The 27771-nt window shown below is 43.1% G+C and overlaps 1 protein-coding gene across 1 annotated transcript; it reads left to right on the top strand.

Moving 5' to 3' along the window:
• Positions 1–27412, top strand: LOC121155694 (guanine nucleotide exchange factor subunit RIC1-like; the record flags this gene model as incomplete). Its single annotated transcript, XM_040979156.1, has 10 exons — positions 1–95; positions 13982–14089; positions 17563–17705; positions 18736–18904; positions 21149–21425; positions 21894–22326; positions 23106–23297; positions 25755–25932; positions 26074–26262; positions 27000–27412. Coding segments are annotated over 10 exons (2073 nt in total), but the record flags the coding sequence as incomplete, so codon positions are not given.
• Between the last annotated feature and the right edge of the window lie 359 nt (positions 27413–27771).

The following is a 27771-nucleotide window of genomic DNA, read 5'->3' as shown; positions in this document are numbered from 1 at the left end:
CATTTTCTCTTTCAGACGGCAAATGGCTACATCTTGTTTTTTCATATGACATCTGCAAGAGGGGACAAGTACCTTTATGAACCAGTGTTTCCCAAGTAAGTTTGTTGGCTTTCATTCTTTTATTTGGCTGCATTCTCTATATTCAGAAAACATTACAGTTTTGGCTTGTCTGACATGATTAAAAATAAAGCTAAGGCAGCCCTTTCAAAAGAGTGTTTCAGTGAAAATCTTCTGCACGGTTTGGGAAACGAAGGCCATGCGGAGCGCTGACAAGCATAGGGCTACCTTTACGGAAAATGACTGTCTACCTTTGTAGAAAATCAATATCAAGGAAACAGTAGGTCTGCATTTGAACGCTATGTCTGCGGTATGAATCCCGCTTCCGTGGGCTTTTTGTAAAGTGCCTTCGTGTAGATCAAATCCTTGCACCGGTTTCGCAAAGCTTCAGGGCCTAGACATAGTGTTTGTAAGAATATAATATTAGCTGAAGGATTAATTGTTTTGGAAATCTTTCAGTATATATATTTTAATGAGAATCTTTTTCAGTAACATTTCTGAACAGCCACATGTTTATGTATATGTTTATACTTAAGTTACTTAAACTTTTAAGGACTTCATGATACACTTAGAAATTAACATCAGCTTTGTGATAGGAATCTCCAAGTGATCGTGTTTGAATCTTTTGAAGAGCTGTTGTACTATCTGAAATTTTCTTTATGTGTTTTGAATTATTTCAACTCCTTTCATTGCTTGCTTTAAATATGCAGAATCAATTGAATGTACTTGTTTCAGTTATTGTGGGTGGAGTAGGGAAAATGTTTTCTCTTGATAGCGAAAATACTATTTTCTTTGTTTGAGTTCACTAATATAATTTGTGTATTTACAGTGTTTCAGAATAGCATTTTTCTTTCTAAATTTCCAGAACAAAAATTGGGAAGTGGTGAGGTTCCCATGTACTCCTAACCCCACTTTCCCTATTAACATCTGACTATATTTGTCCTAATGAACCACACAAAGCTTCCTTTCGTGGTTTAAAATTAAAAAAAAAAAAAAAAAACAAAAACAAAAAACTGAGTGTGATGATCCATTCTTGTGCATTTCAAAGAAGATTTTGCTGGATTTTAATATTACAAGGGATGCACCTGACAGTACATAAACTTTGTTCTGCTTCACTCTGTACGTTAGGCTGGGGACCTGAAGAAAGAACAGTCTTCTCTTTGCATTCGGGTATTTTGCGGTGTGTACCTTGTAAATACTTAAGTAGTTCAAGACACTATTCTAAGTGTTTTTGGTGTTCAGTTAATCCCCACAGCAACCCTACCGTGCAGTTAGGTCTGATTCTTATCAGACTGCCGCAGTGAGGTCGCGAATTCATACTTAAACATTGGTGAGTGGCAGCACAGGATTCAACATCAAGGTTGGCACCAAACTCTGTGCCCTTCACCCCTAATATCAGGCAATTTTTGCCTCTGTTGTGATTGTGTCCCAGCCAGCCACCTACTGCTTTAGGATTTATTTGTGGATTGGTAAATGGGGAAAAAGAGAAATGATTTGGAATGTACAATAATCCTGAAGAATGGAGGCAGCATAAATTGAGACCAGTAAACTGTCCTTTCTTCTATGACGAAAATAGTATTTTCTCTCCTCTTTTCTAAATCTTATGAGTTTAATCACCAAGTTTTTGTAAAGTGTTTCATCTTCCATCTACAGTGTGACAGAATCTTAACCTCCAAACACTGGTGTGGCTGAGAACACAGATCAGAAACCTTGATAAACTTCCATAGTTTTCATTTGGTGTTGGTTCTGGCATGCTAATGGATGCGGGGCATCAGTATTCAGCAAGGGTGGACATCTTATTGACTCCTTATCTCAAAAGCTATTCCTTGATAAATTCATTTCTCATTTCTGTATGCTTACAGATAGTATTCTGAGTCAGTATTATGTACATATGGTAGTAATGTACCTTTTCATATTAATTACACATACCAGTGAACAGAATTGCTGAAGATCACATCTTGACCTTTTATTTTCTCTTTTGAATCTTTCAGTAAGATGAAATATGAAATTGTCAGGGATAAGTGAAACATAATTTATGTGTTTTTTGAAGATTTATTTTTATTGGGAAGGCAGATTTACAGGGAGGAGGAGCGACAGAAAGATCTTCCATCCACTGATTCACTCCCAAAATGTACAGAGCCAAGCCAAACCAAAACCAGGAGCCAGGAGCTCCTTCCAGGTCTGCCACAAGAGTTGTCGGATTCCAAGGCATCGAGCCGTCCTCCACTGCTTTCCTAGACAGTAAACAGGAAGCTGGATCGGAAGTGGAGCAACCAGGGACAAGAACCGACATCCACATGAGATGCTGGCACCTGAAGGTGGAGGATTAGCTTGTGCCAATGCATTGGCTTCCGTGTTTAGCTTTCAAGTGTGTTTATGTGCTTTTGTTTTAATGTGTCCAGTACATCTCATATCAATAAATATAATGTATTGTTGAGAGCAAGCTTTTACAAACCCTTTTTATCACTACTGTTAACTTCACCACTTCATCTTTGTTGTTGTTGTTAGAGACCGACTTTATTGAGATTTAAGATTCCCAAAACAATTCTGTAGTCAAATTCAAAATGCATGATTATTAGGTATTAAATATATATTCTTCATTGGAATTGAAACCTCCCTGTGCTACTCCCATCCAGTTACCTATTTCATCAAATTAAGAAATTTTTTTACCAGTTGATGAATTAACCCTAACTCTAGATTATACAGACTCCTTACATGCATTGGTTTATTTCCCAAATGCCTACAGTACCCCTGTCAGGGCCAGGCTTAAATCAACAGGAAATTCAGTCTGATCCTCACATAGGGTGGCTGAGATCCAAGCCCTGTGCAGCCCCTGCCTCTCAGGGTGCTAGTTGGCAGGAAGCTGGAATCAGAAATGGAGCAGGAGTCAGGTGTTCTAAGATGCCAGCATCCCATGTACTGCAGTCTCCAAAGCTGTACAGCCTTTTAAATACCGTAGGTAATCCGGCGAGTAGTTGTGGACTTAAACAGAAAAAGAAAAAGAAAAGTTTGCTTGCCTATACATTCTTATGTGGGCAGATTTGATATTTTTACAATAACTGACTCCTGGAACTAAACTCTTCTAAGATTTATTTGAGAAACAGGATTACAGAGAGAAAAGAGGAGATAGCAAAATCTTGCATCCCATGGTTTACATACCACCCCAACTCCCCAACTAAATGACCACAGCAGCCTGGCTTGGGCCAATCAGAAGCTTCTTCCAGTCTCCCTCGTGGCTGCAGTATAGCACCTTAACATATTCGTACTTATGCCATGTAGTAGAATCCCCCAACTTTACTCCTGCTCAGCCGTGATGTAAGAAGCATTAGCTAGTCTTTGACAACCCTGTCTTCACTACGTTTTTCCTTTTGATCCTTTGGTATTCATTATTATCCTGTCAACCTTGGTGAAATAACCTTTTTTTTTTTTCTTTGGAGAGTTCATGTACGAGTGAGAGCAAGTGGTTGTTTCTCTATGTGCTTATTTCAGTTAACATAATAACCTCCCATTCCACACATGTTCATGATGACAAGATTTTGTCCATGACGGAGCGAAATAAGTACCACATTTTCTTCTTTCGTTTGTTAATGATCATATGATTTCCATTTCTTACTTATTGTGAATAATACTGTAGTAAATGTGGGAGAAGTCCACTATATTCTGCCTTTTCTATATACACTGCATGTCATTGTCTTGTTTATCTCAATAATGCTGCTTTAGTTTGGGCTTTATTTTATCCTGAATTGTCATCTTTTAGTCTTTCTTTTGTAGTCTGTCCCAAATGATTTTTTGCACAACAAAATTTGCTTGTTGCATTCCTACGTAGCATTTCCCCGAAGCATTTCATAGCTTTCAGTATTCAATTTTCAGTGTTTGTCATTTTGTTTTTCTGAATTTCATTTTACTCATCTGCTTAAATGGAGTTAATGTGAAGTTGTGACTTGAGCATCCTAAGTTACCATACAAATTTAGTACATGAGGACGTTGCTTTAGTGTTTCCTGCTGTTTTGTTCTGGTTGTAACTTTACAGTATATGTCAGATCCAAATCGAAGCTTTTTTAAAGTTTATTTGAAAGGCATGGTTGGGAGGAGACTTTTCATCTATTGGTTTATTCCCCAAATGGCTGCAACAGTCAAGGTTGGGCCAGCCTGAAACAAAGGCACCAGAGCCTTTTCCAGGTCTCCCACATAGGTGCAAGGGCCTAAGCAGTGGCCGTCTTCCACTGCTTTTCCTAGGCACGTTGGCAGGCAGCTGGATCGGAAGTGAAGCAACCTGAACTTAAACCAGTGACAGTGGTTGCCATAGTCCCAAGTGGAGGCTTAATCACATGCCAGCCCCAAGATCTGATTCTTTAGACTCATTGTATTGAGCTTCAGGCCTCTGTTTCAGGGATAAATCCATCTTTAAAAGGCAATCTTAAATATACTGTGTCTAAGTGTTGCTCATTTGCGTTCCTACCAAACTAAATATGCCACTACTTTAAACTTCATCGTCCTCACCCCAGTCTTTTGTACAGTTGTGTTAGAAAACTTGCATTCTTTGCTCAGTTTTCATATTTATTCAATAATTGACTTTTATGGACTGATCACGGCTTTTCCTAGTCTCTAGGATTAATCTGTCTTACTCATTGTTTTGGATACTTTCAAGGCCTCTCCCTGGCTTGCTGAAAAAGCCGATTTGCTAATTCGTCTCTTCTGGTCCCTGTTCTGTGCACTGAAATCTATCCTTTGTATCGAATACCAGAACTGTTCTAATAACCCTGTCTGTCCCCGGAAGGATTTGCTGCTCTCCAGTCCCAACAAAATGAAGTCTAAGCTCTCTAGTTTGGTAATGTAGAAGCTATATTTTAGATACACTAAACCCACAATTCTTGTATAATTTAATGCTTTTGTTTCTTTGCATTTGCTTTGCTTAGCATGCTTTTCCTGCTGTCTCTTTATAAAAACTGCAAAGGACGTACCTGAGTTGGTTCTCAGGTTCAGGTCAAGCATCTTTTCTGCTCTGTAACATTTCTGCTCTCACCTCTTACCTTCCCTTTATACTCGAGAAATAGCTCATCCTCACATGTACTCCTGTATCATTTAAAACTTTTTACACCATTAATCTGTGAATGCCATTTTCTTTTAAATAAAACCAACAAGGGAATATAAAAGATAAAAAGTGAACATGTGAAACTCGTCTGGATATTTAGATTCTGATTTCATTCCATTATCCCATCATCCTATATCTCTTGGGTAAATAAATACCTTGGAGTAGAATTGCAGGATCATATCATGTGTCTAGTAATTTTAGATTGGATGCTGGATATTGTATTACATTATTAATTGCCGGGTTTTTGTTTTTTCCTTTAAAGCATGTTGAAGGTTGTTTGGATGGCAATTGGGTTATTTGGTATTTTTTTGGACATTTAAGGCTTGTTTGAATTTTTTTTTAAGGGTAAAGTTAACCTTTTTGTGGGCTAGCATAATCCCTCTGAGTACTCCAGGCATTGTCCCGAGACTTTAATGAGGTTTATCTACTCAGTCCAGTCAGAACAGTAATTTCACCCCACCCTGTATGATTTGGTGCCAAAACCTTATTTTTTGCCTAGTGTAGTGGAGTGTCAGCATGAGAATTAGCATATCTTCGTGCTCTGTAGAATCAGGAATTCGGGTTTCCACAGCTTCTGCCCCGTGTGGCTCCTACCCCTGTGCCACTGTGCACAGAGAGCTGCAGCGTCAGCTGCCTTCAGTCTCACATCGCTCTGATCAACAAAGCAGGCGTACTGACTGTGTGATAGTAGGAAAAGTGACTTCTTCCAGAAAATTGTGTATACTTTACCTACTGAGTTTAGTTTGCTTTTTTCTCTGGTTTCATTAGGTTATTGATTTGCGATCCTGCAGTTCAGTGTGGCACGTCAGCCACACTGAATTTGCTTCTAAATATGGTGTTCATTTTGTCTATAAAGTTCTGTTTTGTTTTTATTAGCTTTCGTTTGGATTTCTTCCTTAACCTGTTGGTGATGCTTTCTGTTCCGTTCTGATTTCTAGTTTCTCTCTATTGTGGGTGGATGATGCTATATAGTTTCAGATTTGAAAATGTAGTGAGACGTTGTGGGATCTATCATGACATTGTTCCCTCCTGAGAAGAATGCCCTGCTGCAGTGGGCTGCAGTATTCAACATGTGTCTCAGTTCCCGGAGGCTCATTTTGTGGTTCAAATTCTGTTTCTTCACTAGATTTCTTTCTTGTCCTATCCGTTATTCAAAGTCGGATACTGAGGTTTCTGCAACTGTTATCTGTAATATAAATTTTAATATAGTAGTTACATAGTATTATTGTAGAACTGTTTGCTCCAGTTCTGCCAGTGTTTCTTCCACGTATTCTGAGACTCCAATTTTGGAATCCCAAATATATACTGCATCTTCATGCCTCTGCTTTGATGTTGTTAGGCACAAATTATGTCCTTCTAAATTGTTTAACTATTAATACACATTGTTAAATATCGCTTTATGCTTTTATGTGTTGAATCACGTATGAAAGGGAGCCCAAAGCGATGACTCAATTAGCTAATCCTCCTCTTGCAAGCACCAGGATCTGATGGGGCTGGGGGCGGACCTTGGATCATCTCGGCTGCTCCACTTCCCATCCAGCGCCCTGCTTGTGTCCTGGGAAAGCAGTCGAGGATGACTCGGGTCCTTGGGACCTTGTACTCTTGTGAGACACCTAGAGGAAGCTCCTGGCTCCTGGCTTTTGATTGGTTCAGCTGGAGCCGTTGGAAGCGAACTAGTGGATGGGAGATCTTTCTCATCTCTCCTCTCTGTAAATCTGCCTGTCCGATCAAAAAATAAACCTTTAAAAAATCATGTATGAAAACTGATTTCTAAATGAAAATTAAAATGTTTCTCATTTTTGTATTTATTTTTGTACTTTGCCGGTGTTCCTTATTTGTTCACGTAGTTTTGAATTATTAGCTCTTGTCCCTTCATTCAGCCTGAAGAACTTACTGTATTTTCCTCAAGATGAAGTCTACCTGTGACAAATTCCCTTATCTTTCTGTTTACCTGGAAAGCCATATTTTTTGAAGGCTGTGTGTGTGTGTGTGTGTGTGTGTGTGTGTGCAATGCCTGATTTACATTATTACTTGCAGTATTTGAAACTGTCGCCCCAGTGTCTTGTTGCATCCGTGGTTTGATGAACAATTTGCTGTTGACCTTATTGAGATTCCTTGCAAGCGAAGAGTGAGGCACTTTGTCACATTCAAGATTCATGATCTATTTCAGCGTAGATCTCTTTAAATTATCTTTGGAATTTGCTGAGCTGCTTGGGTGTTAGGATTTTTGTCTGTCCAATCTGGAACAGTGTCCGCCATTCTTCAAATGCTGCTAGCACACTCCTCTCTCCCGGCCGCGGGACTCCGTTCTACGTGTGCTGCTGTGCCTCATGCTGTTCCTGGAAGCTTCTTAAGCTTTAATCTTTCTTCATTGTTCTCTTCAGTTCGCGAGTGTCATAGTTAATAAAATCACTTATGTGGAGAACTGCCTTTTTTTTTTTTAACTGAACAAAGTTCTTAACTGGAAATTATTGTATGCACCATAACAAGCATAGTCTGGAGCCCAGGATCAGTTCCTACATAGTTCTCCATGTGCAGCACCTCGCCCTCGCGTTTGATGAGCTGAAGTAAGTCATGTGGTCATGGCCAGTTCACCCCGGGTTCTTGGGGTAGCCCAGGGGTGAAGACCATCATATTAACAGCATCTAACCTGTAGTGTCTATTCCCTCGTCATTTTATCCTCTGTCTGTTAGTTAGCATTCATATCATCATTTCTTTGTGCAGAAGTTACCGTGTCAGTTTCCTTAAGTGTAATTGCATCTCAGTTGTGTGGAAGCTAGATTGAAGCCATTGACTGCAGCGTCAGGTCAGCTGTGTTTTTAGGATTTGTTATTGCGTTGGTTACAGTACTGTAGCATATTTGAAACAGAATGGAAATGTTCCTATGAAATCTATTTCTAATTTTGCAGTGTTAAGTCATTGAGAAATGGGGATTTACATAAATGTGCTTTAAAATTCTTTTTTTCTAAATTCTTTTGGGAGATTTATTTATTTGTAAGTCAGAGTTGCTGAAGGAGGAAGCATTATTTTGCATACACTGGTTCTTTCCCCAGAGGGCTGCAGTGGCCAGCGCTGGGACAGACCAATGGAGGAGCTCCAACCAGAGCTGCCCTGTGGGAGGCAGGGGACCAGGTACTTGGGCCATCTTCCACTTCTTTTCCTTGGCGAGTAGCAGGGACTTGATCCAAGTAGAGCAGCCAGGACTCAAACCAGCACCCACGTGCGATACCACATACAGACAGCAGCTTCACTTGCAACAGCACAGTACTGGTCTCTGGCTTTAAAATGTGTATCTCTGTACATTAGCACCAATAAAGCATATATTTAAAAAAAAAATTCAGTTTTAGCATAATGATGAGGTTTCCATTATTTTAATTAACAGAACAAAAAGTTGAAGTAGTATTAATATCTTAAAAAGAAGTTAAAGATTTCTCTAATCCTTAAGCTAAAAGTTGAAAGAGAAAAGTGACTTTGGAGAACTATTAAACTTGTGTGACTGAATAGGTCACAGGAGGTACCCAGACAGGCCTAGGAATTAGATGAGCCACAGTTAGCAGTCTTACTTGAAAATCTGCATAATAAAGGTCATGGTACAAGGGCTTAGTGGCTGAATCCTTCCCTTGCAATACCAGGATCCCATGTGGGCACTGGTTCACATCCCAGCTGCTCCACTTCCCACCCAGCTCCCTGCCTGTGGTCTGGAAAAGCGGTGGAGGATGGCCCAAAGCTTTGGGACCCTGCACCCACGTGGGTGACCCAGAAAAAGCTCCTGGCTTATGGCTTCAGATTGGCTCAGCTCCGCTCCAGCTGGCAGCCACTTGGGAAATGAACCAGCAGACACAAGGTCTTTATGTCTCTTTCTCTCTGTAAATCTACCTTTCCAATAAAAATAAATTTTTAGGAAAAAAATCTGAATAAAGATTTGTGTTTCCACCTCACAGGAAATGGAACTGTATTGTTTGATTAAACCTGAGAAATTCGCAGCACACAGAGCAGGGCAGAGGTGAGACATTATACTGAAAACGAGGATTAAGTAAAAATTGCTGCACTAAATAGTAGTTTATCAAATTGCTTTTTCCTATTTGATTCGAGACTGTTTTCCATGCTTTAGATTTCCTAGGGATGCTTGCGGCGTCCTTTCTAGAGAAATTGAACCATTCCAGAAAGCCTGCTTAACAGAGCCTAGTATTTGAAACACACACACACACCCAGAGTTACCACGTATCCACCAGTTGACAAGCCCGAGTCAGACAGGCTGAGCTTTGTCGTCAGCTTTATTGTTAACTTTCTAAATATGAACCAGTTGCCAGGTGCTTGTAGCCATCTTAGGAAAGCTTCCAATGTGAAAGACATGAAGCAGAGAAAAGGAGACTTACAAGGAAGGAGATAAACACCTAAGTGACATGAGAATTGACAACTGCAGGCAGATATTGCCTAATGAAATAAAACAGGGTATGTTAAGACAAAGTTGGATCTGACACTGTGATGTTGTGCAGAAAAGCTTTGTCTGCAGTGCCAGCATCTCATGTGGATGCTGTGTTAAGTCCCGGTTGCTACACTCTTGACCCAGCAATCTGCTGATATCTTTGGGAAAACAGCAGCAGATGGCCCAAGTCCTTGGACCTGCCACCCCCCATGAGAGACATGGATGAAGCTCCTGGCTCCTGACTGGACCAGCCCAGCTCCAAGCATTGCGGCCATTTGGGGAAAGAACCAGCAGATAGGAAATCAGTCTCTCTCTCTCTCTTTGAAACTCTTTCATTTTTTATTCTTTTTTTTTTTTTCTGTTTTAAGGTATAGAAAAGTGTTGGGATGTGGTATTGTGATGCAACAGTTTAGTTAGTGGCTGTTAGGAACATTCATAGCCCACATCATATCCCAGCTTCATGTCTGGCTACTCTGCTTCCAATCCAGTATTTTGCTAGTTCGCATCGTGGGAGACAGCAGTTGATGGCATACGTGCTTGTATCCTTGCCACCTGTCTGAGAGACCCAGATGGACTTCCCGACTCCTGCCCTTAGCCTGGCCTGGAACTGGCCATTGCAATTTGGACGAGCGAACCAGTGCATGGAAGCTACCTTTGTCCTCTGTCTCAAGCCTTGTTCAGTAAAAGCATTGCAACAGTTTAGAAATTCTTCCTAGTTGTACGAAATAGAATTATGGTGAAAAGAAAATTATGTGTTAATGATAAAAGAGAACCTTATTAATTGATTAAGGTGAAAAATGTGTAAATTTCTAAGACCAAAAGTGAAATTGTCACTAACTTATACAGGTGCAGCAAGTGTTCAGGTAACTGCTTCAGCCACACCTAAAAACTTGAAAGACATTGCAGAAGAACCTTCAAACTGTCGAGGAAAGTCTGTTGGTTTGCATATTGTAGAATCTCTCATACGTCCATGACAAGGAGTATATGTACCCACGTGTTCATCTCCCAGATTGAGAAGTTAGTGTCACATACCCCCATGCAGCATGTCCTTAATGAGTTATAAAATAAACTCCGGATAGCTAAGTGTTATCTGTAATAGGTAGACATTTTACGGGGTGGGAACCACAACATTGAGCATAATCAGTAAGAATAATATCAAATATTTCATTTCTGTTCCATCATCTCTATTTTGGCTTGAAAGTGTCTTTGTTGAGGGCGGTTTGTTCATTAGGATCTGCAGTGCTTTCTAGCTATGTCTTAAGTTTACACTGAAATGAGAATTCTGTGCTTCTCTTTGTCCTAAATCTTCTAGCACTATTTGAATTTTTACTTCTATGTATCTGTCACTTTGATTAATGAAAATCAACTTTGTTATTTTTTATAATGATTACAGGATTGATCAGAGTGGGAAGGATCAAGGTTTAGAGAAAATTGGGTGAATTCATTCCTTCCAAATTGGCTGTTTCTTCTTGTTGTTCCTGGGGGTAGGGAGGGAAACCACTCATGACTTTCCACTCGTCCCAGTCCCCAGGGATGAGGAACCACCACCTCATATCAGCCCAGAGTCTCATGTGTATATATTCCCAGGGTTCTGTCCAGGTGGTTTGGATAGTTCTGAAATGCTGCCGATTTCACTGATCCAAGGATGAGGTCACCCTCCCAATGTCCATTGGCTAATTCACCAAGATTTTTTGCTGTCTTTGTTGATTTGGGATAGTTGTCCAGTTAGTTCTGTTCTGCTGCAGCACCAAACATGCTGCCATATTCTCCTTTTACAACAGGGCCTGTATGCGCTGCTTCACCTTTTCCATTAAGGTAGGACATGTTCTTGCCAGGCGAGTCCCAAGGACCCAGGCCAGGTGTCTTAAGCATCGCGGGATCCCCCACCCCTGGGGCTCATGAACCCAAAACCCACCTTGCAGGCAAGCCCCAGGACCTGGGCTTGGTAATCCCAGTCCTGCCAGATCCCCCATCCCTGGGGCTCATGAACCCGACACCCACCCAAAAGGCAGGCCCCAGAATCGGAGCCAAGCAACTCAAGCCCCACTGGTTCCTCCATCCCCAGGGCTCAGGAACTGAGCTCCCGCTATTCAGGTGGGCCCTAGAACCTGAACCAAGCTACCCGAGCCCTGAGATCCCCTGTGCCTGGGACTCGTGAACCCGGCCCCCACTGGGCCCAGGCTGGCATAACTTGCCTTACATCAGCATCCACAGTCTTAACTGCACAGCCTGGCCTAGTCTAGCTCCTGCTGCTGGGTGCTGCAGCCTATCGCAGCCCAGCCTGATTACTGCCCAGACACAGCTTTCACATAGTTCAGCAGGAGTCAAGACCTAGCCTGGCCTGTTCTGCACCCAACCTAGCCCTCACGAGTACCAGTGGGGGCTGGAGTCTAGCCCAATCTGACGCTCCACCTGCACTGGAGCAGGCTGTAGCCGTGTACAGCCACACCTGCTGCCCTCAGTCCTGTGTCATTCTCACCAGTGGGAACCCAACCCAGCTGGGGTGCCCCCTTGGCTCCCCAGCAAGGCCTGACCCCATCCTCAGCTCTTGGGCGAGCCAGCAGATTGCAGTTCCACAGGGGTGAGCCCACATTGCCCCCACAGATTCTGCCATCAGACCCACTTCTCTCACTCTTGTTCTCCCCTCCAAGCCAATTAGCTGTCAGTCCCCTACTTACCTACCCATGTCATGGACTTGTCCATGGAAGTCCCTCAGCTGTAATTCCTAACCTGGGCATAAAAACCACAGGTCATCTCTCACCACCTCCTCTGAGATCCCATCATTTCCCTGTAAATCAAGACCCTTCAAACCGCGAGTGTGCTACCGGGCTGCCTGCGGTACCTGGCCCTTCTTGGGGAAGCTAGGTGGCCTGGCTACAGGTACCCAGCACCAGGAAGGCAGAAAAAAAAAAACCTTCCCGGATGGACGGAGTCGTGCTAGAAGCCCACTGAGAGTCCCTCCCCACCGGGGAGCCATTGTGCTCAGCTCTATTTACCTAAGCAGGTTAGAAGAATCTTCCAGCAGGAGTCCTGAATGCCTGCCATGAGCACCCCTCTCCAAGGCAGCTGTATGGCCAGGCCACAGTCACCCGGAAAATCAACTTTAAAATCAGAACATCTTGGCCTTGAAATGGTGGCTCAGTGGCTAAATCCTCACACGCACCGGGATCCCTTATGGGTGCTAGTTTTTTCCCCAGCTGCCCCACTTCCCATCCAGCTCCCTTCCTGTGGTCTGGGAAAGCAGTAGAGAATGTCTCAAGATCTTGGGACCCTGCACCCACATGGGAGCTTGAGAAGAAGCTCCTGGGTTTGGATTGTTTCAACACCTCTTGGGGAGTGAAGTAGTAGATGGGGGATCTTTATCTCTCCTTCTCTCTGTAAATCTGCCTTTCTAATAAAAACAAGTAAGTCCTTAAAAAATTATTAGGAAATGCATGACAAGATGTCTGTGATTAGAAGTTTAACTGTGACTTAAAAATTAATTACTCCTAATCATTGTAGAGACTGTCTTATCAGGTAAGCTTACTGATGGAATGCCAGCCTGGATCATACAGTTTCAGCTAGGTTGGCTCTTTAGCTATAGAAAGAGTTAAACATTGATGTCACATTAGTAGCAGGTCAGGGTGGCAATAAAGTGCCACCAATGTTCTCTATGAAAAATGGTTAACAGAAGATTTCTCCGTGTCGAGATCGTTTTCTGCAGCTAGAAACCTCTAAAGTTGTGAGGCTTAGAATTTGCACAGAATTGTAACAGTTTTGACAAATTGATTTCCAGTATCACAGGTGAGTACAAGGGAAGAGGGAGAAGTGTGTTGTCAACAGGCTGATTGTTGGCAGCACTGAGAGATGATCTATAAAGAAGAGAAATGCAGATTCCAGCGTAGGCTTTGAGGAGTAGTGGTCTGTTTCTTATGTACAGATAAAGAATCCAGACTAGCTCTCTGGACCTTTGCAGGAGTGTGTCATAGCTCAGTTATTTTGGCATTGACCTAGCCAAGGTGCTACAGCCAGAGATTTTTTTCAATTAGCCACTTTCCTACTTGTAGCCAACTAATTAGTGAAACATCTCTGAATTCCACCCTGACTCTGATATGTACCAAAGAATGGAAATCAAAGACAAGGCGTCTAGAAAAAATGAAATGACCATTTGGACTGTTTGGGGCATGCACTGTGTATAAAGGCTCTTTCATATTTTCCAAGTTCAGAAAGAGCCCAGACATTTTCAACTGATAAGAACAGCTGCTGCACTTGATCGTAGGTGTGTCTCTTTTTCGTGTGTGACTCCATACACATTTTAGAAGGTTCTTTTTCATGTGTGACTATAAAGAATGGACATCTGATAAGTTTGATTACATTTGCTAAGGTGGAGGTGAATCAAGTCTTTAATATTTTGCTGTTTGTTTTAGAGGAAGTCCGCAAATGAAGGGGACACCCCATTTCAAGGAAGAACAGTGTGCTCCTGCATTGAACTTGGACATGAGGAAGATACTGGACTTGCAAGCGCCCATTATGAGGTACAGGGCTTTCATCAAGTTTGGCACTTTGTGATGACAGTAGACAGTGTAGTTGGTTAACGACAACATAAAAAGGAAAGTTGATTTTATTTCGTTCATTGAAGATAACTTTTGGGCTTTAGAAATGCTCGATGAAATCTTATAAGACGTTCGAAATTCTATGGATATATATATCATTCTATTTAAGTTATCATAAAGCACATTTGATATGCCAACCATAATTTGAAATTTGTGTTTTGAGACGGTTCTAGAGTTGTTTTGATATAAAATAATCCTGATTCCTTCCTCAAGAAGATACTGACAAATTATGACAGCTGAGGAAAAGAGAAAAGATCTTTGTTTTTAAAGCCTTCGGACTTTCTAGAATATACTCGAAAGACTGTTGAGCTTTCTCATCCAACTGTGAATGTAGGTTTTGTGACCAGGTAGCCAGAAGCACCAAAATGTGAAAAATGTGTTTTAGATGTGTTCATAGAAAAAGATTAAGTGGCCTTAGATTTAGTTTGTTTTTTTGTTTGTTTTTGTTTTTTCTTAATATCTTCACAGTTGACGTTTTGGTTTTCAGTTTAGCTATATATTGTTACCATTGTGTTGAGGGAAAATTTAAACATTATGCAACTGTGAAAACAGGACTTTTTTTTTAACTTAAAGATCTTCCAAGTGTATTTTTGGGTAAAAAATACCAACACATATAAAATAATTCTACTGTTTGTTTTTAAAAGGAAGATGGTGATACTAGGATATGTATTGTTCTGGAAAAACTGATGGTAAGACCTGAGTGGAATACAGATTTGGGAAAAAGTCTTTGCTTTGAACTTTTTTATCTGGCAGCATGTGATATGTCCAGCAAGTGCTTTATAACCTGATTAAATCCTTTAGAATTCAGTCAAATTTCTCAATTTTAAGGACCATTTATCTGGAATACTAGATAGTTGGTATAAAGTTCATCAAGTTAGTAGTTGAAGAGGCTTTCTGGGGTTATAACTTTTGTGTGGTTTTGTGTATTTTATAATGAAGTGTGATAAAATATTTAGGAGCTAGTACAGATTGAAAAAGTGTAGATGACTTATTAATACAGTCTGACATCCCCCAGCAAAACTAAAAATTAATATATATTTGCTACATTTTTTGTGATGGGCAAGCACTTGGATGGCTTATATCAAGTCTTATATGCCAGCGTTGATGGAAATAGTCAGTATTTTTAATAACTGACATCAACCATGTCAGTTTGCTTGGTTCCAGTTTAATGAGGAGTCTCCAGGAAATGTACAGAAAGAATATGTTTTCTTTGTAAGGCTCTATTTAATTTTATTTTAAAGGCAGAGTTTCAGAGAAAGGAGTAAAGCACCCACTAGTTTACAGATGATCTTAATGGCCAGAACTGGGCTTGTCTGAAACTAGCTGCGTCTTGTGGCTGTCCTGCATGGGTACCCTTGCCAGGCACTAGGATCCTGCTCCACTGATGTGCCAGGCACGCTGGCAGGGAGCTGGGTCAGAGGGGAAGTAACCAGGGCTTGAACTGGCACCCGTGGGCTGCTGGCACTGCAAGCAGTGGCTTCTTACCTTCTACACTATGGCCTTGTCATTATCATTTTTTTTTCTTATATTATTTTTTAATTCTGTTTCTTCACAAAATATTTGAGGTGCAGTATCCTTACATCTCTTCCTATAGTTTCTTTATCATGTTTATCACAGTTACATTGAAGTTGTTTACTCAACATCAGAATTGCCTGTTTGTCTATTAATGTTGATGAATTTTTATAATTGTCTATGGGACACATTTTCCTGCTTATTTTCATGATTGGCTATTTTTCTATTATGGCTTTGTTGGTTGTAATGTAAATATTATCAATTCATTTTTAAGGAAATCAGTGTTTTACCTAGAGACCTTGGTCATCTTTGTGCTAATTTTCATATAGTTAGGGAAAAGGGGTCAGGGAGGATGTAATTTGAGAAAATCTAGGTTGACTCCTATGAATAAAAATTACCAGTAAGCCAATGACTACCTGCTTAATTGCTTCCCTTGACATGTGCTAGAAGTTCTTTATAGAAATAAGGATTTTACACTCTACTCATCATATGCTGCGCATAAATTTTATCACTGAAATGTGAATATGATTTTGGAATGAAAGTGTATAATTTGAAAGCAAACTATGTGAAACGGGCATTCTAATTGAGTAAGGTTTCTGTGAAATTCAAGAATGAGACCTGAGTAATTTAACACCCGAGTTTAATATTGGTTGGTACTTCATAGTTGGGAAGAAAACAGGTCAAATGCTTCGGAGCCAGCATCTTTAGGGAGTGAGTCATTGAAGCCAGCTCTTCAAAGAATTGTAATTTACTGTAAGAATTAAATACTCAAAGTATTTTCAACATTGTGGATTAAGATATTTGTAAAATATCGTATTTTCATACACATGAAAGATGTAATAGGACACACGCGTATGCGTTTTCCATCCTTGTGCTGGACTTCTGTGTAGTGTGTGCTTTTCTCAACCATCCTTTCTTGAGCCTATCTCATTTCTTTGGATTTCTGCGTCAGTTTCTACGGATTCTTTTTCTTGTTTCTGTCAGTCTGTTTCCAGTCTCATTTGTGAGTTCCGTTTTCCTTTGCCCTTTCTCTGTTCTTTTCTCCTTTCCACAGACATATAACTAGTACTGCCCTTAGAGCGGAGCAGATAGGTGAGCAAAGCAAACCATTAGGTAATCCAGCTTCCTGTCGATGGGCAGTGGTGCTGGGTCAGGTAATTGCGTCCTGACCACCGACTTGGGAGAGCTGGTCTGCCCCCGGCTCCTTGGCCCATTCTCCTGCAGCCATTTCAGGACTGAAGGGGACTGTGAAGGCAGCACTTTGCTTCTGTGTCTCAGAATTGTTGAATGAACTAGCAATGTAAGACTCATTGATACTTGAGTTATGCTTTAGTCTAGAACAGTACTTTACAACACAGTAGCCACATGAAGGTCTTGAATCAAAACTAAACTTCTTAAATTCAGTTGTTAAACTACTCTAGTCTTGTTTGCAGTGTGTAAGTAACACGTGTGGTTAGCGGGAGGTCCGTTGGACACTGCCAGAGGATTGGCACTGCGCTCTGGCTCCAGACATCGACCTGTCACTGGCTGCGTCTGTTTTCCTTGTGGCTTCTCACTGCCTCTTTCTTTCCTATTGTCTGACTTGAATATCTGTCTTTTGATTCGCTACCTCTGTATTTCTAACTTTTTAAATCAAATTCAGCAAGTTTGTGACTCAGTCTTCTAGATACTTTTATGCAAAAGAGAATTAGGTGTGTGTATATATATATATAGTTGATATGTCTATAAAGTTTCATATTAAGTTGCAGATAAAAGCAGTTGTTTTGTAAATGGTTTCATAATGTTTCTTGTGTAAGTAGTCTCTAAAATAGTTATAAATCACACTCGTTTTGAGTCTACAACCTTGCCAGGTCATTGATCGTAGGTTGCTTTCTTTCCTACAGTTTGCAGTCCGTACTAGAAGATCTCCTAGTTGCAACTTCTGATGGACTTCTTCATCTTATTCATTGGGAAGGAATGACGAACGGGAGGAAAGCCATCAATCTTTGCGCAGTGCCATTTTCAGTAGATCTGCAGTCATCTAGAGGTAGTTACACTTTGAACACGAGTTAGAACCAGTTATTTAATATTTTATATCATCCTTTTAGATTATGGATAGAGTGTTATATAACACAACGAAATACTATTCAACCATCCACATGGGTAATATGATATCATTTGCTGTAAAGTGGAACTGGAGGACATTTTGATGAGTAAAGTAAGTCAGAGAAATGAAGATACCACATGTTCTCCTGTAGAAATCAATGAAAAAAATAAGCTGTCTTAATATAAAATACTAGAAAATGGGACAAGTAAGAGAGGTGAAGGGAGCTGGAATAATGGGCATAAAAAATGGAATAATAGGTGAAATTAAAAAGATGCAGTGTCCCACAGCACAGTGAGAGGAGTGTGGTTCACCATGTAGCTGCTATAGTTTATGGACAGACAGCGTTTGGGGGCCTAATAATTACGAACTACACCAATTTCATTAGTACATGCTATGTGGGTTTGTTGAGGTCAAGCTGTGCATCATCAATGTATAAATTATTTGTTAACCAGTAATTTTTAAATGCATAAGTAGAAATGCTTATTGGTCTAAAAAAGGTTTTCTGTGGATGATTTTTTTTTTTTTTTCCTGTAGATTCAGTTACATGGAGACAGATACAAAGATTTAGTAAGAAAGAGTGTTTTAATTGTTTAGGCTTACCAGATAGTTGCTTCTGCCTTTCAATCTCTCTTTACAGTGTTTGTAAGTAGAAGTGGGAGAGGCACCAGCCTCGGTGGTTAAGTGTCCACATCCCACCTTGGACGACGTGGGCTCAGTTCCCACTTACACTTCTGCTTCCAGCTTCCTGTTGATGCAGACTCGGGTGGCTCAAGTAATTGGGTTCCCGCCACGTACCTGGGAGACTCGAGCTGACTTCCTGACTTAAAACTTAGTACAATACCAGCCATAGTAGCCAGCTGGGGAGTAACCAGTGCATAGGCTCTGTCCTTTTGCCTTTCAGTAAAGATACTTGCTAAGTGAGAAAATACTTCACCTATAATCCCGTTTCATGTGCTTATTTTTTCATCAGTAGGTTCATATCTGGGCTTTGCAGATGTATACATCAGAGACATGGAATATTGCGCCACGCTGGATGGGTTTGCTGTTGTGTTTAATGATGGCAAAGTTGGATTTATTACACCAGTGTCAAGTAGATTCACTGCAGAGGTATGGCTCATTTTGAATATTTGCTTTTCTTAGTTTTCTTACAGTCGTTTTGCTCGAGATATATTTAAAAATAGTACAAGTCAAATATTACATCAGGCCTGTTGAGAAAGATCATGGTTCCTGCCTCCTTCCTACTTTCCTCATGTTCAGTTTCCATTCTTAGAGACAATTCCTTTTTTTTTTTTATTTTGCTATTTGTATTAACTGCCATCTTTTTTTGTTTTTAGACTCTATTTAACTTCTTTCTATAGAAAATGACCCTTTACCTCCCTTAACCTGTTCACACCACACTTCTTAAAATCTCACATTCCCATAACTTCGTGGTTTTAGATTACTGCCGATTGTTATCTTTATTAATACATAAACCCTGTTATCAATAACTGGATCATATAGTAGGTTACAGTTCTTTTTCCTTTCCTCAATCTTTTCCTCCCACTGGGAGTTGTTCTGTACAACGATTAGTAATTCATGTACACACATTCATAAATGTACACATGTATTAATTTTTGTATACCAAACACATCAAGTATCTTAACATGCAGGAGGTGTTCTCAGCTTTTATTACTAGGTAGTAATAAAGAGTTTTTTTAAAGCAGCGAAAAGCAGGTGGATATTAATAAGTCATGAATGGAAAAGATAAATTTATAGAGAGAGAGCAAAATAAACTGATTTTGTATTCAATTTTCCACAAACATTTTAATTCCCTCATGTTAACTGATGATTCAGAAATGCACTAAAGTATTTAACAGGTGTGTTAAAATATTAGATAATACTATCCTCTGTTTGGAATTAACTGAAACTGTGTAATTAAGATAACATCTGCTGCCGAGGAGCACGAGACCTGGAGAAAATACATTTTTCAAAGCTCTTGAATACTCTGGGAGCTAATAAGCCAGTGAAGAATTGCCAGGACAGGAAAAACCAGGGGTCCAGTGAGCTGAGTGTGGTGCTGAGTCTTCACTGGGGAAGAACAAAGTAGGCTTTGTGCAAAAACAGCAGCAGATCTCAGTCATTCGAATGTAAGTAGAAAGGTACAAAGGGGTATTATTTTAAAATTACAAGGAAGGGCACTTGGTGGGGGCGCCTCTGCCGGACGGAACCCTGCCGGGGTCTCAGCCACAACCCCCGTCGCAAGACGGGGGCAGAGGCCCAGGCCTTGGGTGGCCAGTGCACCAAGTGGTGTCAGGCTCTGCCTGCTGGCCGCCCAGTGGCGAGCTCTGGGGTTTTTGATGATATGAAATAGCTGCTTTGGGACACCCAAAAGTAAGACCAGCGTTAGCGTAGGTGAGACACTAATTTCTGGTGATTCCCAGGAACCGGGACATGAAACCTTAATGTAAGTGTGGGACTGAGAGCTGAATGTTCGGACTAAGCAAACCTTAGTCCACTAGCATGACTGGAACACAGGGTGCAACACAGGACATGCCCAGCTTGGTTTTGGCTCCAACTGGTCCACATTAAGCACAGAGTTGAGCCACGGTGTCTAAGGCAGGGGTCATGACAGGTGGATGGGGCTGCGGCAGGGTCTGGATACAGTTGTTGTCTCCCTTGGCACAAATGTGGATTGGAAAAAGATGTCCCGGGCCGGGCCAGACAGTAACACCTTCTGGTGCTTTGGAGTACCAGGGTGGATGTGGGATGGACTAGGCTAGGTCCCAAACTCAACTGAGCCATATACGAGCTATATGGGGGCATGGACGACCGTGGCTGGGCTGAAACACTCTACAGCAAGAACCAGAACGGGATGATGGCCAGTTAGGAAAGGCCACTGTTCCTGCTAGGACAAGAGGCGAACTGGCACATGGACCCACTGATATGCGCGAAACCTGGCACATGGAGGGGTTCTGATGGAGGAGCTCAGGCAACTCCTCTAGCAGGACACAGACCCTGCAGGTCAGCGCAAGGAACATGGAAGAGGTCATCGAAAGTGTCCCACTGGCATGCATTTGGCATGGGTCGGGGGCAGACCAGGCTGAATCTGTTCATGTCATCCACTGGTAAATATGATCGCCAGAACAGAGTGTGGGTTGAACCAGGTCCAGTCGTGACAAAAGCAACACACAAGTTGGAATGCCAAGGTGAGGTAGCCTGAGCCGGATGCAGCCGCAGCACCCAACCAACACACGTGAGAACCAGGAAAGGAGGAGGCAGAGCTGACAGGAGGATAAGGGGAGGTTCCCTAGCTGAACAGCAACTTACACTGAGGCTGACCCATGAACACCTTCCGGTCTCTCCCCTCCACACCACGAGGTCTCAGTCCCTTTGCTTACCTGCAGTACAGTGGCCTTATCCAGTGAGATCCCTGGGCAGTCATTTCGCCCCTTCAAGGGCCCAGAGCTTGCTGCGGGGCAGCCAGCGGGCGAAGCCTGGCACCGGTTGGCGCTGTGGCCACCAGCAAGCCCTGAATTCACACACCACTTGGGAGCAGTGACTGGGGCTAGGGGCCCAGGCATCGGGGCCGAGCTGATTCAGATGCCCCCCGATGCTGCACATTTCCCGGGTGAAGAAATAAGAGGCAACGGGAACATCCATGCAAGTGGCGAGCGGCCGTCGGTTTCCCAGTGCAGACAGATCTATCCAGAGACAAGGCTCTTCTCCTGAGCTCCTCTGCCTCACGGGCCCCAGTGAGGCAGTGCTGCCATCTCGGGCCATGCACATGAGGGATGCTGGGCTCGAGGCAGTCCAGCCATTTGAAAGAATCAGTTTTCTTTTCCCACATGTATATAACCCATGTTGAGGGATTCCATTCTGCTTCCTTCCTCCCTTCCTTTTATTTCAGGACTTATTTGTTGCAAAGGCAGATTTACAGAAGAAAGGAGAAGCAGATCTGGCACCTGCTGGTTCACTCACACCAGGGCCTGTATGCTTGGTTTCTTGAATCTGATTTCCTTCCCTCCTTTCATTCATCCTTTGAGATACCCATTCCTTCATACTCTTTCTTTCTTCAGCTATTCATCTCTGTCTTCCTGGCCCAGCTTCTTTTGTCGCAATTTCCCCCTCTTCTGTGTAGTCACTCTGTAGAGCCCCCAGTGTTCCGTGCTCATGAAGTTGTGCAGGGCCAGCTTTTTGAGGCCGTCTCTCTCAGACGTACCAGTGTTACTGCAGGAAGCTAGGCGCAGCCCGCCGGTTGGAACCGTTCTGGAGCGTCTCTGTGTTCATACTTACAGATGGAGTAAAGACAGCGACTGTGCTGAGAACATGTACATCGACATGATGCTCTGGAGACACGCCCGGCGCCTCTTAGAGGACGTGCGGCTCAAGGACCTGGGCTGCTTCACCGCGCAGCTGGGCTTTGAGCTCATCGCTTGGCTGTGCAAGGAGCGTACGCGAGCTGCTCAGGTCGATAACTTTGTGGTGGCCCTGAAGAGACTGCACAAAGACTTCCTGTGGCCGTTCCCCATCATCCCAGCCTCTTCCATCAGTTCTCTTTCCAAAAATGGGAAATTCCGAACAGGTAATAGCATGAGGAAATCTGCGTTGTACTCCACCCATCTTGACATGTTGCTGTTAGAGTCAGGGAAGTCTTACTCGATACTTCGGTCAAACTCAAAGCCAACTCTTTGTGCGTTATTTGCAACATTCTGCGAAGAGCTTATGCCCCCAACTCTTTGAAATCTAATTCATAATCCTAACCTTTGTTATTCTACATCATAAGCAAGTTGGGGACTGACTGAACTTAAAAAATCTGCCGTAATTGTGGAGAGGAGCTTTGGAGCTAGGCGATTGTGACCTTGCGATGAGCTAAATTGTGATTTTTACTGGTCGTTAAAAATAACAAAAATGCATCTCTGACAACCTCAGCGTCTGGTAGGAGAGGAGAGAAATGAAGCTGTATATTCAGGCAAAAGAAAAAATTGCTTTTTCCTTTTGAATCTTAAAAAAACTGTTCTACTTTCTATGAAAAATTTAAACAAAAAATTTTAATAAGCCACCTGGAAACTTGATAGCATCCTAGAGCCCAAGGCTAACCACTTAGAAGACTGACAGAATAAAAGTTTTGTTTCTTTCCAGTTCAGAGATGATGAGGATACTGTTAGATGAGATTTTACAGTGAGGTTCATTTTGGTAGAAGCCTAAGTTCCTGGCTTCAGGGTGAAGGAGGATAATTATCTGAGTATTAGCATTGGCTGGCCAAATGGGAGAGACTCAACAGCTAAACTGGAAATTTCCACAGGTACATCTTGAATTTCTTTTCCATTTGTGTTTTGTCTTGTTTTTGCAACTTCACTGCAGTGGGAGAGCAGCTGTTCAAGTCTCAGTCGGCTGAACCGTTTCCAAACCTGGACGTGGAGGCTGGCATCTCTGCCATGCAGCGAAGTCAGAGCTGGCTGGGCAGTGTCGGCCCCAGCCATCCTGAGCTGGACACGGCCTCATCCCACGGGCCGCAAAGGCAAGATGCCTTCCTGTCACCCTTATCCAATAAAGGTAACCATCACTTCAAGCTCCTCTTTAGTTCCTTTCAAAGTAAGGCATGTGCTGTAGCTCTGCTGAGTAGAACTCCACTCTGCCTGCAGGTCCAAAGATGAGGCAAGGCCAAGTTAGCGTACTAGAGGACGGGCATGTTGGCTCTGCCTACACTGGATCTGTTTATCTTAGAGAAATGAAATAGTTTAAATGTCATTATAGGTCAACACCAATAGATGACTCTGCCATCAATTTGAGCCCAAGTAGATAAAATGCTATTCATACATGGAGAATTCTTACCGCAGACCAGGATGAAAATAGTTCGACTCCATTATCAGTTACCCATTAAAAATTTGTAGAAATTTTTTTTCTCATTAGAATAAAAACATTGTCTTAACCATTTTAAACAGTTTATTAGCTTTATTTACATCCACGTTCTTGCCCGACCTCCCTGGTTTGATGAAGTACCTGACTAGGAACCTTCTAGAAGTTGTCTTTGGGACGGCTTGTTCTTCTTCGGATGATGTCGTCATTTGCTTCCTCTGAGGCGGAATGCCACTCCAGCCACTGCGTGGACACTGCGCCCGTTTGCCCACGCGGCTGGCAAGGGGCATCTGGGCTGTCTCTGGGGGATGCCGGTACAAACACTGAGGCACGACGCTCTCTCAGAAGTCGGCTTTCAGTAACTGCGGAGCAGGCGTCAGAGTCCAGCGGCAGTTCTTGTCATTTTGTGAGGAATCCCCGTACCCTTCCCTGCAGCGTTACCACTTTTACATTCCTGCCAGTGTATGGGTTTGTTGTTTTTTGGACTAGCCCTGCTAAGGGGTGTGAAGTGGCCAGCTACTTTTAGGACACTTTGTGAAAGAGTCAGACATTTAGAAAAACAGCGAGCCATTCCCCCGTTGCCCAGCTTCTGTTGTTACAACTTGTGACAAATTTGTCCTGATTCAGTACACATAATTTATCTGTAAATAGCTAGCCTACAAGAACACTTTTTTATTAAGATTTATTTTATTTTTATTTGACACTTACAGAGAGGAGACAGGTCAGTCTTCCATCCACTTGTTTCTCAAAGGTCCTGATTTTCTCTTAAGATTTCTTTTTGTTGGGGCCTGGCGGCGTGGCCTAGTGGCTAAAGTCCTTGCTTCGAACACTTTGGGATCCCATTCGGGCACTGGTTCTAATCCTGGCAGCTCCACTTCCCATCCAGCTCCCTGCTTGTGGCCTGGGAAAGCAGTCGAGGACGGCCGAGAGCCTTGGGACCCTGCACACGTGTGGGAGACCCGGAAGAAGTCTCTGGATCCTGGCTTCGGATCGGCATAGCATCAGCCATTGCGCTCACTTGGGGAGTGGATCATGGGACAGAAGATCTTCCTCTCTGTCTCTCCTCCTCTCTATATATCTGACTTTCCAATAAATAAATAAATCTTAAAAAAAAAAAAGATTTCTTTTTGTTGGGGAGGTAGATTTCCAGAGAGGAGAGAAAGGTCTTCCATCCAGCGTTCACTCCCCAGACGGCCGTGTCACTGGAGCTGAGCTGATCCCCAGGCAGGAGTCTTCTAGCCTCCCACGCTGATGTACATCTCGGGCCCTGGAGCATCGGGACCGTGAACCAGTGCCCACATGGGATCCTGGCACTTGAAAGGGGAGATTAGCCAACTGAACCAACACCCAAATGTCACGGTTTTGTAATAGTATGAGTCAAGACCCGAATCAGGCTCACACATTGCATTCACATTTTTAAATCTGTTCTTGAGTGTACCCTTCTCTTCCTCCCCCCCCCCCTTAATAGCACATTCATTGAAGAAACTTGTGTCTGGGGATCTTTTCTCATGGTAGTTTTATTGATTGCTTCTAAGTGCTTAGTTTTAAAGCAGTTTCCTCTGTATTTGCTGTAATTTAGCTGAATCTAAGGACTTGATCAAAGCTCGTTTGTGGGAGACAGAACACTGCCCGCTCATGGTCACTGTGACACTGAAGGCACGTACTGTCTGGTCGACTCCAGCGACCTTCTTCTCAAGCATCTACTGCTGTGAATGGCACAAGCTCAGCAGTGAATCCGGTGTTTTTTGGTTCAAAATTGTAAAGCTAACATCTGCAAAAACAGCTCAAAGTTAAAATTAAAGGAGGGGTAAGCATTGTGGCATAGAAGATAAAGCTACTCTGTATATCACCTGTGGGCCCCAGTTGGTGCTGGCTGTTCCACCTGTGTTGAACTCCCTGCCAGTGGCTGGGAAAGCAGCGGGACATGGCGAGGCGTTTGTGCACCTGCCACCCACCAGGAAGACTTGGCTCAAGTTCCTGACTTTGTGCTAGCCCAGCGCTTGTCATTGTGGCCATCTTAGAGAGCGAACCAGCCGATGGAAGATCTGTCTGTCCTCTGTAACTCTTTGAAATAAATAAGTAAATATTTAGGCAAAATTCATACATAGTGTGTTCCACATGAACCTGGTTTGTGATTTGCTGATTCTTCATCAGGTGACGAATGCAGTATTGGTTCAGCCACGGATTTGACTGAGAGCAGCTCCATGGTGGATGGGGACTGGACGGTGGTCGAGGAGAATTTCTCCACGCTCAGTCTGACTCCGTCCGAGCTGGAGCACATCTCCATGGAGCTGGCAAGCAAAGGCCCTCATAAATCCCAGGTCCAGCTTCGGTGAGTCCCTCAGATCTTCAAGCTCAGTCTCGACTCGGGGAGTTCGTAGAGATGGCTTAGAGGGACCGCTGCCTTCTGATCACTGCCGCCCCATGCAAGCTTCGCCTCTTCCCAGTCCCAACCCTGGTGTTTCCGCTCTAGGTACTTACTGCCTATTTTCATGGAGGCCGGATGTTTGGACTGGTGCATTGTCATTGGCCTGATTCTGAGAGAATCCTCAGTAATCAACCAGATTCTGGCTATTATACAGTCTTCAGAGGTGGATGGAGAGATGTTACAGAACATTAAGACGGGGCTCCGTGCTGTGGACCAGTGGGCCTCTACGGATTGGTAAGTGTGGTCTCCCCGGGCCCCTTAGCCCTCGGTGGATCTGTCCCTTCTCCTCACAGCTTAGTTGTGGTTCAGCTGGTTTAGTTCTGTTGTTCAAGTTTGATAGTTTTAAGTTAACTAGAAATAAAAATACTTCCATATATTAATTTTGACTTTAGTCATTCCTGACCCAGCTACTTGAATGATTAATGTCTCTTTAGTGAAGTTGAGTTTATACGTTGCAATATGAAAAGACATCACTAGGGTGGGGCTGCCGCACAGCAGATCATCTTAGAATTAGTCTCGAACTTAAGGCTTATAGTTCTATGGAATTGAAGAAAAGGTCGGCTTGAAAAGATGAAAAATCTGTCTGAAGTTAGCATTTCATGGTGGCTGCTAGCAAGCTCACATTTTGAGTGCTTGACGGGACTGGAGAAGCCTCGTGGTCCAGCCCAGCCCCGCTGCTGTCAGCGGGCTGTGGGTTTCTGCGTCAGGATTTCCCTTACATGGACCTCATTCTCTTCAGTTGCCACATGTGTTTGATGTTAAAATGTCAGTGTTTGCTTCTAATGCTCAGATCCTGGAGTCGTGGCCCCATGTGTGGCAGTCCCAGGGCACTGAGCAGGCCACTCGGCAGCCTGCCTTCTCCCACAGCCTACTGCCGCCTTTACTGTCCGCGCTTAGATGTTGATCTAACACTGTACCAAGGCTTGTGAATTTGGAAGATGAGAGCTGCTTTTCTCTCCCCCTCTGCTTAGCCCTGGATATAAGCCATTTTTAAACATGATTAAGCCTCAACTGCAGAAGCTCAGTGAGATGACGGAAGAGCAAGTTGAGCCTGACGCCTTCCAGCCAGTAACCACAGGCAAGACCGCGGAGCAGGCCAGTCCCCGGGCCGAGGAGCGCAGGGGATCCTGCAGCCACGGAGCCGTCCCGCAGGGCGAGGCGGCGGGGACCAGTGCAGCCAGCCGCCAGGAGGACGACACGGCTCGGGCAGAGCAGGAGGAGCCCTTTCAGGATGGGACTTACGACTGCTCTGTGTCCTGACCGTGAGGCGACGTGTGACAAGCAGTATTAGCAGCAGCTGAGTCCACTGTGTCCTAGTTGCTGACGGATGACTTAAAGGGGAAGAGAACGCAGGGGCTCAGAGTCTCTTTCGTAAAGTATTATTCGATTTTAAGTAAGAAATCTCCGACTCCATAAAAATGTGATATCAAATAAAGCATCTTTCATAAAAAATTTCTTAAGCTGCAGGAGAAATACAACATGCTGTACATACGTACATTAGCAGATTTGGGCTTTATTCACAGGCTGGTAGCTCTTAAGGGAGTGCTTGGCCCCGGTGAGCTTTTGACTGCTTAGAGCTTCTCGCGCTTTTCCCTGGTTGACTGTGTGTGCTAAGGTGCTTGACCGGGTCCGAGCTCACTACACTCCCTGCTTGGCCCTCCCGAACAGATGCCTGCCTTGGCACAGCACGGGGACGCGCACGAGGGCCGTGGAAAGCGGAGTTCCGGGATGTTGGTTTTGGTG

Source organism: Ochotona curzoniae, unplaced genomic scaffold (genome assembly GCF_017591425.1).
Source record: "Ochotona curzoniae isolate NIBS_2020 unplaced genomic scaffold, NIBS_Ocur_1.0 contig_3037, whole genome shotgun sequence".
NCBI classification, from domain to species: domain Eukaryota; kingdom Metazoa; phylum Chordata; class Mammalia; order Lagomorpha; family Ochotonidae; genus Ochotona; species Ochotona curzoniae.
The sequence above is the reverse complement of the archived record's forward strand: the minus strand, read 5'-3'. Positions and strand labels throughout refer to the sequence as shown.